Below are 18,162 nucleotides of genomic sequence, written 5' to 3'. Positions count from 1 at the left end.
GCTGCCAGAGGGCCTTGTGTGAGTCTGTTGTCAAGATTAAACTGAAATTGATACAATAAATGTGTAATATAAATTCTCTCAAGATAGTTAAAGCTGTTGGGGTTTTTTTCCTTTTACAGGGGATGCATAATCTCTATGGACACCATACTTTCTTCATGTGCCTGGAAGAGGACAGTGGTTTAGCCTTTGGTGTGTTTCTGCTGAATAGCAATGCTATGGGTAAGCTTTTCGCAATCACTCTTTCTAATTTTCTACGGATGAGGGACTCTGTGCACAATTACAGGAAAAGAAAGTTTTGTGGATAAATTATGGTTGCAAAATGTAATGATTTGAGGCGGGTTCGATGGCATCCTGGGTCAAATGGTGCATTTATTGTCATTTTTAGCTTAGAGGGGCAGCGTGGCAAATGGGCCCTTCGGCCTACCGAGTCCACGCCGACCAATCGATCACCCGTACACTTGTTCGACTCTGCACGCAGGGAACAGTTTACAGAAGCCGACAAGCCTGACGTAGGCACAATACAATACAATACAATATATCTATATTGTCATTGTACAGGGGTACAACGAGATTGGGAATGCGCCTCCCATACGATGCAATAAATTAATTAGCTAGTCAGTATTAATTTAAACAACCCAATGAAACAAATTGGAACAGTTTTAAAACAGAATAAAGTGCAAGTAGATCTGTGCCGGTTCACTGTGCGATGTGACCATCCGGCTCAGCAGGACCGGTTCACAGCAGCTATGGCCCTGGGGATGAAGCTGTTCCTGAGTCTGGAGGTGCGGGCGTAGAAGGCCTTGTAGCGTCTGCCCGATGGAAGGAGTTCGAACAGACTGTTGCAGGGGTGTGAAGAGTCTTTGTGGATGCTGGTGGCTTTTCTGAGGCATCGTGTGTTGTAGATGCCCTCCAAGGCTGGTAGCTGTGTTCCGATGGTCCTCTGAGCTCTATGGACTACCCGCTGAAGTGCTCTCCTCTCTGCCTCCGTGCAGCTGAGATACCACACAGAGATGCCATGTGTTAGGATGCTCTCTATGGTGCAGCGGTAGAAGGTCGTCAGCAGCTGTTGGGGTAGACCAAACTTTTTCAGTGTTCTTAGGTAGAACAGTCGTTGCTGTGCCTTCTTGACCAGCGCAGCGGTGTTAGTGGACCATGTGAGGTCCTCCGAAATATGAGAGCTGACTGGTCAGCACGCAACAGTGAAAAGCTTTTGTTGCGTGCTGACCAGTCAGCGGAAAGATAATACATGATTACAATCGAGCGTTTACAGTGTAAACGCGGCTTCCTTAGCACCAGATGCACGATATAGGGAATAACGTTTAGTGCGAGGTAGAGCCAGCTAAATCCGATCAGAGGTAGTGCGAGGCTCTCCAATGATGTAGACAGTAGTTCGGGACTGCTCTCTGGTTGTGGAAGGGTGATGCAGTTGCCTGATAACGGCCGGGAAGAAACTGTCCCTGAATAGACAATAGACAATAGGTGCAGGAGTAGGCCATTCAGCCCTTCGAGCCAGCACCGCCATTCAATGCGATCATGGCTGATCACTATCAATCAGTACCCCGTTCCTGCCTTCTCCCCATACCCCCTCACTCCGCTATCCTTAAGAGCTCTATCCAGCTCTCTCTTGAAAGCATCCAACGAACTGGCCTCCACTGCCTTCTGAGGCAGAGAATTCCACACCTTCACCACCCTCTGACTGAAAAAGTTCTTCCTCATCTCCGTTCTAAATGGCCTACCCCTTATTCTCAAACTGTGGCCCCTTGTTCTGGACTCCCCCAACATTGGGAACATGTTATCTGCCTCTAATGTGTCCAATCCCCTAATTATCTTATATGTTTCAATAAGATCCCCCCTCATCCTTCTAAATTCCAGTGTATACAAGCCCAATCGCTCCAGCCTTTCAACATACGACAGTCCCGCCATTCCGGGAATTAATCTAGTGAACCTACGCTGCACGCCCTCCATAGAATCTGGAGGTGTGCGTTTTCACACTCCTGTAGCTTTTGCCAGAGGGGAGAAGAGGGAGTGGCCGGGGTGCGACTCGTCCTTGATTGTGCTGCTGGCCTTGCCGAGGCAGCGTGAGGTGTAGATGGAGTCAATGGGAGGGAAGGTTGGTTTGTGTGATGGGCTGGAATCCCCTGCAATTTCTTGCGGTCTCGGATGGAGCTGTTCCCAAACCGTGCCGTGACGCATCCCGATAAACTGTTTTCCGCGGTGCATCTGTAGGAGTTGGTGATCCCGTTCATCTTCTGGTCACCCGCTCGGCCGGCTGCCCCCTGAAGCCACAATCCGCTGGGTCTTCCATTCTTTTCCTTCCGTTCCGTTCAGCCGGTCAAGGTCTGTGAAGACATGCGGTTGTTGGCATTCACCCTGCTTCCGTCACAGCTAAAGGCATCGACTCATCCTCCTCCTCCTTCATTGCCACCTTCAGCAGTCCCTTAATTTATATGCGGAAGTCCCTCTGTCCCAAACAACACCCTAGTGCCTGTCATCTATTGTGAACGTCCGACCCTTTCACTCGAGATTGAATTGCACTTAACATGATTAAGTTTCATCTGCCGTTTCTTTGCTTATTTTAACAACTGATCAATACCTTCCTGTAACCCAAGACATTCCTCCTCACTGTCAACAGCACCAATCTCTCTGTGAGTTGGAAATGTACCAATCATACCTCCCTCCTTCTTATCTAGAAAGATTAATCTACTCCCCCAAGTTTGATTCCTGTAATGTCCCTACCACTGACGTTAGATTCATGGACCGGTCATTACCAGGCCTGTACTTGCTGTTGTTCTTGAGTATGGCACCATATTTGTTGCCCTCTAGTCATTTAATACCTCTCCTGTGACCAGCAAAGATTTAAACGCAGCAACAATAAAAGTGCTGGAGGAATGTTCTTTACATTCTTCCTTTTTTTTTCTTTGCTTTTTTTCCTTTTTTCTAAATATGTGGAGCAGCGGTAGAGTTGCTGCCTTACAGCACCAGAGACCCAGGTGCGAACCTGACTACGGGTGCTGTCTGTACGGAGTTTGTACGTTCTCCCTGTGACCTGCGGGGTTTTCTTCGGGATCTCTGGTTTCCTTCCAAACTCCAAAGATGTACAGGTTTGTAGGTTAATTGGCTTGGTACAATTGTAAATTGGCACTAGTACGTGTAGGATAGTGTTAATGTGCGGGGGTCACTGGTCGGCATGGACCCGGTGGGCCGAAAGGGCCTGTTTCCGTGTTGTATCTCTGAACTAAAACTAAACCTACGTGGGTTTTCTCCGGGATCTCCGGTTTCCTCCCACACTCCGAAGATGTACAGGTTTGTAGGTTAATTGGCTTGGTGCAAGTGTAAATTGGCACTGGTGTGTGTTGGATCGTGTCAGTGTGCGCGGATCGCTGTTTGGCTCGCTCTCGGGAGGTCCGAAGGGCCTGTTTCTACGTTGTATCTCTGGACTTGGCGAGTCTGGCTCTACCTTTGAATTGAAGAAAGTGAGAGGAGTTGAAGGAGAAGGTGCTAAGGGCTAGGACAAGTTCTGCCAGGCAGAGGACAATGTTGGGTCGATGGGGATCCAATTGGGTCTCTGGTCAAGGAAGAACTGAAAGGGGCCGAGGCCTTCCTGATGGGGAATGGGAGGGTATATTCCAGATTCCTGTGGATGCTCAAGATTCCAGCATCTGCAGCCTCTTGTGTCTCTCAGGGATTTAAACATCATCAGTACAGTACTCAAACCGCGGTGGCGCAGCGATAGAGTTGCTGCCTTACAGCGAATGCAGCGCCGGAGACTCAGGTTCGATCCTGACTACGGGCGCCGTCTGTACGGAGTTTGTACGTTCTCCCCGTGACCTGCGTGGGTTTTTTCCGAGATCTTCGGTTTCCTCCCACACTCCAAAGACGTACAGGTCTGTAGGTTAATTGGCTGGGCAAATGTAAACATTGTCCCTAGTGGGTGTAGGATAGTGTTAGTGTGCGGGGATCGCTGGGTGGCGGGGACCCGGTGGGCCGAAGGGCCTGTTTCTGCGCTGTATCTCTAAATCTATATCTAAAAATCATAAGGTCATGAGTGATAGGAGCAGAATTAGGTCATTTGGCCCATCAAGTCCACTCCGCCATTCAATCATGGCTGATCTATCTCTCTCCCCTAACCCCATTCTCCTGCCTTCTCCCCATAACCCCAGACACCCGTACTAATCAAAAATCTATCTCTATCTTAAAAATATCCAATGACATGGCCTCCACAGCCTGCCGTGGCAAAGTATTCCACAGATTCACCACCTAAAGAAATTCCTCCTCATCTCCTTCCTAAAGGAACGTTCTTTAATTCTGAAGCTGTGACCTCATGTCCTAGACTCTCCCACTAGTGGAAACATCCTCTCCACATCCACTCTATCCAAGCCCTTCACTATTCGATAAGTTGCAATGAGGTCCCCCATCGTTCTTCTAAACTCCAGCGAGTGCAGGCCCAGTGCCGTCAAACGCTCATCTTATGTTAACCCACTCATTCCTGGGATCATTCTCGTAAACCTCCTCTGGACCCTCTCCAGAGCCAGCACATCCCTCCTCAGATGTGGTGCCCAAAATTGCTCTCAATACTCCAAATGCGGCCTGACCATAATCTCATTCATAATCTCCCATTATAAATTCCTCCAGCAGTTCGAATTTGCTGCAGATTCCAGTATCTGCCATGTCTTATGTTGGGCATTACGTGGTCATTGGAAGGAACGTTCCTTCCAATGATGCTTAAAAGGACCAAAGAAAATATAGTATCACAAGATGCTGGAGTAACTTGGCAGGTCAGGCAGCATCTAGGAGAGAGGGAATGGGTGACGTTTCGGGTCGAGACCCTTCTTCAGTCTGAGTTGCTCCAGCATTTTGTGATACTTTCGATTTGTACCAGCATCTGCAGTTATTTTCCTACACAAAGGAAATATAATAATAATAATAATAATAATAAGCATTTATTTTATATAGCGCCTTATCAGGTGCTCAAAGCGCTTTACATAAACAATCAAACATAAAAACAAACAGACAAACTATCCTAACGGAGAAGCGGCGAATAAACAACGCCAGCGTCCTCTCACGTCAGGGTCCGGCAGTAGACAACAAAAAGCACAGGACACACAGATACAATTTTTACACAATTTTTACACAAACAGCCATCACAGTGATTGCTCTAGGCACACCCTCACTGTGATGGAAGGCAAAGTCTTATCTCCTCCTGATTTCTTCTCCCGTGGTACCACGAGGTGATCGAGGCTCCCAACTTTTTGAAGCCCCCACTATAGTTTCAGTTTTGCCACCGGTTACAACCTCTGATGGAGCCTGCGTTTGGTTTCACCGATGTAAAGAAGTCTTTATTCTCATAAGTTATAGGAGCAAAGCAAAGAATATCACTGTGACCAGTCACAGGTCACAATAAAGTATTCATTCGTTCAAGGTGCTGTTGAATAGCATTCCTCTTCTCTTGTTGAGTCTACAATACCTTGCTATAACAAAGGATAGAGTCACGACTTGTTGTTGTATCTCTGTAAGCACTCCAGATATCCTAATGTGTAGGGAGGAACTGCAGATGCTGGTTTAAACCAAAGACAGACTCCAAACGCTGGAGCGACTCAGCGGGTCAGGCAGCATCTCTCTAGAGAAAAGGAATAGGTGAACTTTCAGGTCAAGACCCTTCTTCATACTGAGAGTCAGGGGGAAGGGAACAAGATTAGTATGGGTGTCAGGGGTAATGGGGAGAAGGCAGGAGAATGGGGTTAGGAAGGAGAGATAAATCAGCCATGATTGAAAGGCAGAGTAGACTCGATGGGCTGAATGGCCCAATGCTGCTCCTATCACATGATCTTATAGAAGGTACTTAGGACAAATGAATGGAAGATGTGCAAAAAGTAACGATAATCAAGGAAATGTAGAGCCCACAACTGTCCATTGTTGGCAGTGGGATAGGTGTTAACGAGTCATATAGACGGTCTGAAGAAGGGTCTCGAAACGTCACCTATTCCTTTTCTCCAGAGATGCTGTCCGACCTGCTGGGTAACTCCAGTATTTGTGGCAATATTCCCCTGAAACACTTTCAGCTTTCCCTGGCGGTATCTTGCTGAAACCAAATAAATATCCTGGCTCCTAATAACGATCTTGATCTTCATCTCAGTGTACCTGTCGCTGCTCATGTTGAAAGTACACTAAGTCTTGAGGACATTTTTCATTAAATAGCAAAGACCTATTCGTACTGTTGCTATATATATAATGGGGAAAATAGTGTAATGTACCATTGCCAAAAATGCCCAAAGGTTTGTGAATAAGTTCAGGTTTCAGATCCTGGTGTCTTTTTATTTTATATTGCCAGGCTTGTACATCCACTCGTAAGCCAAGATAAACCTCGTCATGTTGTACAAGGCTGCCCTTATTTCTCTTTGAAGTCACATTATGGCTGTGTAAATGTGTGAATATGTCCACAAGGATTTCCAGATTTTCTTCCTCGTTGCGTGTAGTTATCAGAGCATCATCCTGATTGCCCAAGCAGTGTTATTCCTTATTAAAGTTATTCCTTATGAAGGTTTATCAAGGATGGCTTGGAAAAGTTTAGGGGCCGATGTAAGGCCATTTGGGGGCAAGGCGTGGGAATTGATTCCTCTTTGCTTGACAGTTAAATATTGTTAGTTGTCTTAATCAACGTCTAGTTGTGCACACGTGAGATGAGCGTAATTGTGGAAATGAACTTTACTGCAGCCAGCCAAGCATAAACATCTGCAACGTTGGTAGTGGATTCTCTTGGTCATTGAGTGTGACCTTTCTGGTCTTGTAATCTGTTGCAACTATAAAAATCGTGGTCTTGACCAAGATACGAGAGGAGCAAGATAGACCACTCGACCCTAAAAACTGTAGCACCACATGCCGCCATTTTAATAGGCAGAAACTTGTAGAAACATTTAAAAAGAAAAATAACAAAAATCTGTGAATTGATAGATGAGATATATTCTGCATTTTTATGGTATCATCACGCATACTGTTCCCCCAAAACACTGATTACACTGTGAGAGGCATAACAGACAGCGGGTTTTGCTTACTAAAATGGCAGACGTTACCCTCCTTTGCGTACTACACTTCAGTCTAGGCGATTGCAACGGAGTGGTCCATCTTGTATCGAGTGTATTTTGGTCATAGGCACCCGTTGCACCATCCCCTCGCCTCCGCCAGGTGCCCACTGAGTTGGCGCCACGTGACGGAAGCTTCCGGTCATGGGCGCGGAAAGAGCGGGAGGCATGAAGACGGTGCGAGTGGGCGGCATGAAGGCCCATCCCCAGCACACCACGCGTGGGGCGGGGAGCTCTGTGGCTTCTTGGCAATTCCATTCCCGTAACTTTAACCCCCACCCCTCTGCAACGCCGCGTTTGTTCCCTCTTGACTTTGGATTACACTTTACCACCCCCCCCCTTACTTGGTAATAGCAGACAATCGGCAAATAATGGACACAATCCCCCCTCCCCTCCCGTGGTCTGTTACAGCGAGGGTTTACTCTTCTTTTAATGTGTTTTCAGCACAACTCTAGGCTTTTGCAGTTTATTCCCCGCCAGTTTGACTTCTACATTCGATCCGTAGGGATTGTGTCTGGGGTTATGGGGAGAAGGCTGGAGAATGGGGTTGAGAGGCGGTAAGATGGATCAGCCATGATTGAATGGTGGAGTGGACTAGATGGGCCACATGGCCTAATTCTGCTGCTATAATTTATGAACGTGAACAAGAGACCAGAACAATCACCTGGTATCATTAGATGTGATCCATATAGTTTTTAATACTATCGTACGATAGTATTAACAGTTTAGGAATAAGGGGTAGGCGCGTTAGAACGGAGATTAGGAAAAACTTCTTTAGTCAGAGAGTTCTATATCTGTGGAATTCTCTGCCTCAGAAGGCAGTGGAGGACAATTCTCTGAATGCATTCAAGAGAGAGCTAGATAGAGCTCTTAAGGATAGCGGAGTCAGGGGGTATGGGGAGAAGGCAGGAACGGGGTGCTGATTGAGAATGATCAGCCATGATCACATTGAATGGTGGTGCTGGCTCGAAGGGCCGAATGGCCTACTCCTGAACCTATTGTCTATTGTCTGTGGCTTTTATCAATGAAATCATTAAATATGTTCGATACTGTTGCAATGAGGTGCAGAGACATCATCTTGTCATCTGTGACCAAAATATATTTTCCAAATCTAATTTTGCTTCTTGTAACAGTCGAACAATGGGTCGACTGGGCTTGTATTCGCTGGAATTTAGAAGGATGAGAGGGGATCTTATAGAAGCATATAAAATTCTTAAAGGGTTGGACAGGCTAGATGCAGGAAAAATGTTCCCGATGTTGGGGGAGTCCAGAACCAGGGGTCACAGTTTGAGAATAAGGGGTAGGCCATTTAGGACTGAGATGAGGAAAAACGTTTTCACCCAGAGAGTTGTGAATCTGTGGAATTCTCTGCCTCAGAAGGCAGTGGAGGCCAATTCACTGGATGTTTTCAAGAGAGAATTAGATTTAGCTTTGAGGGCTAAAGAAATCAAGGGATATGGGGGGAAAAAGCAGGAACGGGATACTGATTTTAGATGATCAGCCATGATCATATTGAATGGCGGTGCTGGCTCGAAGGGCCGAATGGCCTACCCCTGCACCTATTTTTCTATGTTTCTATCACCAGTGGCACAGGTGTTTTGTAATATTTTCCTCCGAAAATGGACAGAGTTGCACGTTATAGGTTATATTTCATTAAGCATTCCCTTTACTGTAATGTTTGTAGAATGGACTGCATCTTCGAATGGGCTATGATTTTTGCTTGGAGATGTTCTGCAAAAATCCTGCCAATAATTGTTATGGAGTGGCAACAGCTGGTCGAGCTGCTGTCTCACAACACCAGCGACCTGGGTTCCATCCTGGCCTCCGGTGCTGTCTGTGTGGAGTTTGCACGTTCTCCCACTGACCGCGTTTGCACGTTCTCCCTCCGACTGCGTTCCCCTCTGGGTGCTCTGCTCGCCTCCCACATCCCAGTGACGTGCGGCTTTGAAGGCGAGTCGCAGCCGCTCCCGCAGCCTCCGAAGACAGCCGGCTCCGCAGATGGTAAGTCTGGTCCGCGGGCTCTGCCAACCAGAGCCCAAGTGGTCCTGGGTGGAGGCTGCCAGCTCCAGGTGTTTGGCCGATGGTAGGCCGCAGCGGGAACGGAGACACCACCCAGAAAACAAAGGTCGGGTCTCCGTTCGGAAGGGACAAATTTACAATTTTACAGTTCCCCCCACCACCCCCCCACACACCCCCCCCCCCCCCCCCCACACACACACACACACACACACACACATAGTACACAACCACAAAAAACACGACATCACATCACAATTAAGACAAAAAAACAACAAAAAACACAAAGACAAACGGACCGCAGGTAAGCCGCAGCTGCTGGGGCATCGCCGCCATTTTGGGTTCTGAGTGGATCAGATGTGGGTGAGAAAGTGGGGATTATCATATCATATCATATCATATATATACAGCCGGAAACAGGCCTTTTCGGCCCACCAAGTCCGCGCCGCCCAGCGATCCCCGTACATTAACACTATCCTACACCCACTAGGGACAATTTTTACATTTACCCAGCCAATTAACCTACATACCTGTACGTCTTTGGAGTGTGGGAGGAAACCGAAGATCTCGGAGAAAACCCAGGCAGAACTAGTGTGAACGGGTGATTGATGACGAGCATGGACACGGTGGGCTGTAGCTTTTTAGTTATGTTGTGTCTTTTAGTTTAGCTTAAATGTACAGAGTGGAAACAGGCCCTTCGACCATTCGAGTCTGTGCCCACCAGCGATGCTCGTACGCTAACACTGTCCTGCACACACTAGGGACCATTTATATTTATACCGAAGCCAATTAACCTACAAACCTGTACGTCTTTGGGGTGCGATAGGAAACTGGTGAAAACCCACGTAGGTCACGGGGAGAACGTACAAACTCCGTACAGACAAGCACCGTTGTCAGGGTTGGACCCAGGTCCCTGGTGTTGTAAGGCAGCAACTCCACCACTGTGCCACCTATGTATATGTATATATGTATATGATTCTTAGTCTTTCAGCTAAACTAAAGGTCACCCTGATAGCCATCCGACAACAGTGTTTATTTATCTGCATGCTGTTGTATTAGTTGCAGATCATAATTGTTGTCTTAGAATCTTAATTATCGAGCTTTCCATTTTTTCTTCCCCGTCAACTTCTCCAAGTTGATGTTTAACATGATCGTTGGACTGCCCCTTCACTTTGGGTTATGACTTGCACACTGATACAAAATGACCCCATTTTTGACATCTCAGAACAGATGGCTCTTTTGAATTAGCATCACCGTCCTGGGTGATTGCCAACAAAACACCTTCATCGGTCGACGTGTTTTATTTTCCTCAGTCTCCAGGCAGCTATGGCAGCATTGTGTCTAAGGCTGCATTTAGAATATCATGTTCAGTTCTGGGCACCGTGTTATAGGAAAGGTGTTGTCAAGCTGGAAAGGGCACAGAGAAGATCTACAAGGATGTGTGAGCTATTGAGAGAGGTCGAGCAGGCTGGGACTCTATTCCCTGGAGCGCAGGAGAATGAGGGGTGATCTTATCGAGGTGTATAAAATCATGAGAGGAATAGATCGGGTAGATGCACAGAGTCTCTTGCCCAGGGTGAAAGGGAAAAGATTTAATAGGAATCTAACGGGTAACTTTTTCACACAAAGAGTGGTGGGTGTATGGAACGAGCTGCCGGAGGTGGTAGTTGAGACGGGACTATCACAATGTTTAAGAAACATTTAGACAGGTACTTGGCTGGAACGGGTTTAGAGGGATATGGGCCAAATGCAGGCAGGCAGGTGGGACTTGTGAACATGGGAATTGTTGGTCGGTGTGGGGAAGTCGGGCTGAAGGGCCTGTTTCCACACTATGTGACTCTGTGGCTCTATGATTCTATGTACAGCACACACTATTTGCAATGAGTGACGCTCACCTTTTATTCAATATCACCACTTCTGTCAAGGCTGTTATCTGGCAGACTTTCTCTCAGAAGTTAGCTCGCATTCAGTGAGATGACTTTAATTGAATCCTTCCACCTGTCAGTCCGCAAGCTATTTCTCCGAGCTCTCTTAAACTCACATGTGCGGTGAAATGAAAACCTCTCCCAGCTCCGGCGTGTGATCACTGACGGACTTGCCTTGCCGTTGCTTTTGTGTTCTGACCTGGTAGCTTTCAATTACTGTGGTGTCTAACAGCCCAGGAACAATGTCTGACATTTGCATCCACTGGTGCCATAGCCTAGCAACCGGGAAAGCAGTTGCAGAAAATAGAAAATAGGTGCAGGAGAAGGACATTTGGCCCTTCGAGCCAGCACCGCCATTCAATATGATCATGGTCCAAAATCAGCATCCCATTCCTGCTTTCTCCCCCATATCCCTTGATTCTGTTAGCCCTAAGACCTAAACCTAACTCTCTCTTGAAAACATCAAGAGAAGCAGGAAAATGTCTGTAATAACCAAGTGTCTCTATTCCTTGGAGAGCAGGAGGATGAGGGGTGATCTTATGGAGGTGTATAAAATCATGAGAGGAATAGATCGGGTAAATGCACAGAATCTCTCTTGGCCAGAGTAGGGGAATTGAGGACCAGAGAACATAGGTACAAGGTGAAGGGGAAAAGATTTAACAGGGATCTGAGGGGTAACTCTTTCACACAAAGGGTGGTGGGTGCATGGAACAAGCTGCCAGAGGAGGTAGTTGAGGCTGGGACGATCCCATTGTTTAAGAAACAGTTAGACAGGTACATGGATTGGACAAGTTTGGAGGGATATGGACCAAGCACAGGCTGGTGGGGCTAGGGTAGCAGGGACATGTTGGCCGGTGTAAGCAAGTTGGGCCGAAGGGCCTGTTTCCACCCGGTATCACTCTATGACTAAGAGCCTGCTCAGCAGCAACACCTTTTACAAAGCCCACGCATGATGCTCCAGGTAGTTTTTCACCTGCATGATCTGCATAATGTTGACACATGGAACTGCAGATTCTGATTAATCTGAAAAGTCACACAAAGTGCTGGAGTAACTCAGTGGGTTCAGCAATATCTCTGGAAGATGTGGATAGGCAATGTTTGGCGTCAGGGCTCTTCTTCTTCAGACTGATTGTAGTAGATTTTTCTTAGAGACACAGCATGGAAACAGGTTCCTCGACCCACTGAGCGACAATCGCGCGTACTCTCGTTCTATCTCGCACATTGTGGTGTGGGATGTGGGAGGAAGCCAGAGTCACCTGGGGAAATATCACAAGGTCCAGGAGGACTTGCGAACTCCACAGTGACGGCACAGGAGGTCAGCATCATTGGGGATGGGAGGCAGCACTGTTACCACTGGGAATGAAGTACCTGGAGTTCCTCAGGAACGTGGTCTCTGTTCCCCTGCAATGCACACAGTGGAGCAATCAGATATTTCAGCATGTTTCCAATGTGAAATTGGTGTTGGGGTGCTAGAGGGAATCGAGGCAAGAAGGATCACCCAAGTAAATGAGAACAATCCAGAAATTGCCTTTGAAGAAGGGTCCGATCCAAAATGTCTTACAAAGATGTCGCCTGACCTGCTGAGTTACTCCAGCACTTTGTATCTTTTTGTTTCAAAACCAGCATTTGCAGTTCCTTGTGTCTCCAGAAATTGCTCTTTTGTGAATTTCACTCCAAGAAAAAAATTGCTCTTTTAAAAAGAAAACCATTCTGCCAATTAATTTCCAAGTTGGCCATTTTTGCATTAGATTTGCACATCTTGTCCATTGCCTTATGTAATTAACCGCAGAGATGATTACATTCAGGTTATTCCTTCTAAACTTTTTTTTTTGATGTGTAAGTGTACCACAACCAGAATCGAAGATGAAGGACTCGAAGGAATTGTTTTAGTTTAGTTTAGAGATGCAGTTTGGAAACAGGCTCTTCGGCCCACCGAGTCCGCGCCAACCTGAGATGGTTCGATCCGTTCAAATCAGGTTCGATCCTGACTACAGGCGCCGTCTGTACGGAGTTTGTACGTTCTCCCGTGACCTGCGTGGGTCTTTTCCGAGATCTTCGGTTTCCTCCCACACTCCAAAGACGTACCGGTATGTAGGTTAATTGACTGGGTAATATGTAAAAATTGTCCCTAGTGTGTGTAGGATAGTGTTAATGTGTGGGGATCGCTGGGCGGCGCGGACTCGGTGGGCCGAAGGGCCTGTTTCCGCGCTGTATCTCTAAATCTAAAACCTAAAAATCCCAGTACACAAGCTCTATCCTGCACTCTAGGGACAATTTACCATTTTACTGAAGCCAATTAACCTACAAACCTGCACGTCTTTGAAATGTGGGAGGAAACCGGAGCACCCGGAGAAAACCCACGTGGTCACAGGGAGAACGTATAAACTCTGTACAGACAGCACCCGTCGTAAGGATCAAACCCGGGTCTCTGGCGCTGTGAGGCAGCAACTCTACCGCTGCGCCACAGGGATTCCGCTAACATTACTATTAAACGTCTCAAATAATTTTGCATGCTATATTATGCGGTGAAATTATTTTTTGTAAACACCATGATATGAGCCATTTTGTGAGCATAATTTTAGATGGTCTCGGCTTCATTCTTTAATATTTTTTTCTGCGCGTTACATAATGAAGAATTTTTACGGCATCATCATTTACATATGCAATGTGGCCTACTTTAAAATCAGGCCAATCATTGTTCCAAGCACCAGCTCTCAGTTGATGAAGCATGATTGTATAAATTGTGTTTGACTCATTACGGATAGCAATTCACGCAAAGTGTTGGAATAAAATATTTATGTGCTTTCAATAACCATTAATAACATGTATATTTTAAACAAACTAATAACTGCAACATGATGGCACGCAGAGGAATTTTGCAGTGGCACGTTAATCTTTGTGCTATTAGAGGACTAAATGCTAGCGTTTCTCAGTCTTCAAATGCATTATCCTTTGCTTCGAGATATTTCTGGTACCGAAATTCACTTCAAACCCTTGAGTGCAATATATGAGCACAATTAATTTTCTAAATGACTCCAATTCAGTTTTTTTTCTCCTAAAACTCATCCGATATAATGTGTATTAATGGCTTAGTACAATTGTAGTTTATTATTGAAAATGCCACACAAGAAAGCAGCACTTAAATTCAGCATAACTATTTATTATGACCATCTCTATCATATTCCCATCGACTGCAGTGGCTAACCTGACTTGCAAGTGCTGGAGAATCTTCTGATCTTATGGATGTGCATGAAATCATGAGGGGAATAGATAGGCTGAATACACAGATTGCTTTACCCAGGATAGTGGAATCAAAAACCAAAGGACATTAGTTCAAGGTGAGAGGAGAAAGGTTTAATAGGAACTTGAGGGGCAACTTTTTCCACTCAGAAGGTGGTGGGTGTACGTAACAAGGAGGTTGCGGCAGGTACTGTAACAACATTTAATAGGTACGAGGATAAATACCTGGATAGGAAAGGTTTGGAGGGATATGGGCCAAACACGGGCAAATGGGACTAGCTTAGTTGGGTGGCTTAGTTTAGTTTAGAGATACAGCGCGGAAACAGGCCCTTCGGCCCACCGAGTCTGCGCCGACCAGCGATTCCCGCACATTAACACTATCCTACACCCACTAGGGACAATTTTCACATTTACCAAGCCAATTAACCTACAAACCTGTACGTCTTTGGAGTGTGGGAGGAAACTGAAGATCTCGGAGAAGGGCGGCACGGTAGCGCAGCGGTAGAGTTGCTGCTTTACAGCGAATGCAGCGCCGGAGACTCAGGTTCGATCCTGACTACGGGTGCTGCACTGTAAGGAGTTTGTTCGTTCTCCCCGTGACCTGCGTGGGTTTTCTCCGAGATCTTCGGTTTCCTCCCACACTCCAAAGACGTACAGGTATGTAGGTTAATTGGCTGGGTAAAATGTAAAAAAAAATTGTCCCTAGTGGGTGTAGGATAGTGTTAATGTACGGGGATCGCTGGGCGGCACGGACTTGGTGGGCCGAAAAGGCCTGTTTCCGGCTGTATATATATGATGATATGATGATGAAAACCCACGCAGGTCATGGGGAGAACGTACAAACTCTGTACAGACGGCACCCGTAGTCGGGATCGAACCTGGGTCTCCGGCACTGCATTCGCTTGTAAGGCAGCAACTCTACCGCTGCGCCACCGTGCTGCCCATGGCCCGGACGCGTTGGGCCAAAGGGTCTGTTTCTGTGTTGTAATACTAAATAACACACTAACTCAGTGCGGTCAGGCAGCATCGTGGAAGGAATGGACAGACGGCATTTTGAGTTGGGACCAGGTCTCTCCCTATAATCACCGTCTATATCTGTTGTTTCCCTTTCCCCTGACCCTCTGTCTGAAGAAGGATCTCGACCCCAAACGTCACCAATTATTTTTCTCCGGAGATTTTGCCTGACCCGCTGAGTTTCTCCAGCTATGTGTATCTATCTTACGAGACTTGACTATGTTTCTTCTTATTGACAGAGGTCGAACTACAGCCAAGTCCATCAGTAACATATAGGATCATAGGTGGCGTTCTGGACTTCTACATCTTCTTAGGTTCTTCACCCGAGGATGTTGTCCGTGAATACTTAACGGTAGATATATAGTCATTATTTCTCAATCCTTAAAACTGGATCAAATTTACAAAAAGATGACTTCAACGCAATTCTGTCAACCATTCTCGTTATTTAAGAGAAGTGCCTTTTCAATTGCTGCTTGCTTGTTTTTGCTTGAGAAAGAATGGGTGGACTGGGCTTATGTTCACTTGAATTTAGAATGATGAGAGGGGATCTTATTAGAAAAATATACAATTATTAAGGGATTGTACAAGCGAGATGCAGGAAATATGTTCTCGATGTTGGGGAAGTCCAGAACCAGGGGTCACAGATTAAGAATAAGGGGTAGGCCATTTAGGACTGAGATGAGGAAAAACATTTTCACCCAGAGAGTTGTGAATCTGTGGAATTCTCTGCCACAAAACGCAGTGGAGGCAAATTCATTGGATGTATTCAAGAGAGAGTTAGATTTAACTCTTAGGGCTAACAGAATCAAGGGATATGGGGAGAAAACAGGAACGGGGTACTGATTCTGGATGATCAGCCATGATCATATTGAATGAGGTGCTGGCTCGAAGGGCCGAATGGCCTACTCCTGCACCTATTTTCTATGTTTCTATGTCTATGATTATAAATAATCTATTTCTGTTTTGGGCCAAAACAATATAGCTGATTGGCAAACCCATGATGCCTCCATACTGGGCTCTAGGATTTCAACTTAGCCGCTGGGGCTACAAAAGTCTTGATGAAGTTAAAGCTACCGTGGAAAGGAACAGAAAAATAAATCTCCCATATGTAAGTACATGTTTTTTTAACGATAAAGGCTTGTCTGTTACCTGATACAGATAGTTTGATACCCAGGTTCCTTGAAGACATGAATATAGACACAAGATTCTGGAGTAACTGAACAGATCAGGCAGTATCTCTGGAGAAAAAAATGGATGACGTTTCGGGTCGGGACCCTTCTTCAGACTGTAGACCTCATTCAGGAAGTTATCTAACACAATTGAAGTAGTTGTGGTATAAAGTGTTGTGATGCATGTCTTAGAACTAAAGAAAAATGGGAGCATTGGTAGGCTATTCTGTCATGTGACCCTCCTATGTCATTCAGTACAATCATGGCTGATTTTCTAATTTCAATGCTATACACCTGCACTCTCCACAAAGCCCTTTTGTGTGTGGAAATATATCTACTTCTTCCTTAAATGTACATTCTGTCACTTGTTCTCCTCAATCTTCAATAGTTTTTAAAAAAAATACACAGGTTCATAAGTTCTAGGAGCAGAATTAGGCCATTCGGCCCATCAAGTTTACTTCGACATTCCAAGAGTTCACCAACCTCACTGAAGAGACTTCTCCTCATTTCTACCTGGAATGTCTTAATTCTTTTCCCCCCAACCCTCCCCTTATCTTGAGACAGTGTCCCCTGGAACCAAATCCCTCACTCAGAGAAAAACATTCCGCTGCCAGAAATTCTTAAGAAACTGCAGATGCGGGAATCTTGAAGATGAAGAAGAAGAAACCGATTGCTGGAGGAACCCAAATCTCACTGAAACATGCAAAATACTGACAGAGTGGATGCAGACTTCAAAGCGCTGGTAGAACTCGGCGGGTCCGGCAGCCTCCGCGGAGGGAATGAACAGACGTCGTTTGTCAGAGGACATGCCCTCCACAGATGCTGCTGGTCCTCCAACAATTCTGCACTCTCTATCCAGTCGGCCTAACCTGTCAGTGTTTTGTTCATCCCTCATTCTTCCAAAAATGCTGTGAAGAACTGCTACACCTGGAACCAATCTGCTCCATTAGCAGCTAACGAATTTAGGTTAGAACCAGTTTACTGAGTAAAAGTCACTTATCATACCATATCATATCATATATATACAGCGCGGAAACAGGCCTTTTCGGCCCACCAAGTCCGCGCCGCCCAGCGATCCCCGCACACTAACACTATTAACACTATCCTACACCCACTAGGGACAATTTTTTTTTAAACATTTACCCAGTCAATTAACCTACATACCTGTACGTCTTTGGAGTGTGGGAGGAAACCGAAGATCTCGGAGAAAACCCACGCAGGTCACGGGGAGAACGTACAAACTCCTTACAGTACAGCACCCGTAGCCAGGATCGAACCTGAGTCTCCGGCGCTGCATTCGCAGTAAAGCAGCAACTCTACCGCTGCGCCACCGTGCCGCCCCTTGTATGTACTCAACGTGGCAAATGCAATAATACTTCATTTTAATCAGCAAGATCATGCACAGTTATTACCTGCTAGCAGATAGTTTACTATTGCATCAGATCATTTAGTTTATTTTTTTTAAATTTAGAGATACAGCGCAGAAACAGGCCCTTCGGCCCACCGAGTCATCACCGACCAGCAATCCCCGCACATTAACACTGCATTACACACACTGGGGACAATTTACAGCACACCAAGCCAATTAACCTACAAACCTGTACGTCTTTGGACTGTGGGAGGAAACCGAAGATCTTGGAGGAAGGTCACGGGGAGAACATAGAAACATAGAAAATAGGTGCAGGAGTAGGCCATTCGGCCCTTCGAGCCTCCACCGCCATT

General features: G+C 46.1%; 1 protein-coding gene across 1 annotated transcript in view; it reads left to right on the top strand.

The window, feature by feature from the left end:
• The window catches only part of si (sucrase-isomaltase), a 265,194-nt gene that overhangs the window by 126,595 nt on the left and 120,437 nt on the right, over positions 1 to 18,162 (top strand). Inside the window, exons 10-12 of the mRNA XM_078410873.1 lie at positions 120 to 219; positions 15,511 to 15,623; positions 16,254 to 16,379. Coding sequence (XP_078266999.1) covers positions 120 to 219; positions 15,511 to 15,623; positions 16,254 to 16,379 — 339 coding nt within the window. The remainder of the gene's footprint in view (positions 1 to 119; positions 220 to 15,510; positions 15,624 to 16,253; positions 16,380 to 18,162) is intronic.

Source organism: Rhinoraja longicauda, chromosome 13 (genome assembly GCF_053455715.1).
Source record: "Rhinoraja longicauda isolate Sanriku21f chromosome 13, sRhiLon1.1, whole genome shotgun sequence".
NCBI lineage: Eukaryota > Metazoa > Chordata > Chondrichthyes > Rajiformes > Arhynchobatidae > Rhinoraja > Rhinoraja longicauda.
Note: the sequence above shows the minus strand (reverse complement) of the source record. Positions and strands in the feature narration are given on the sequence as shown.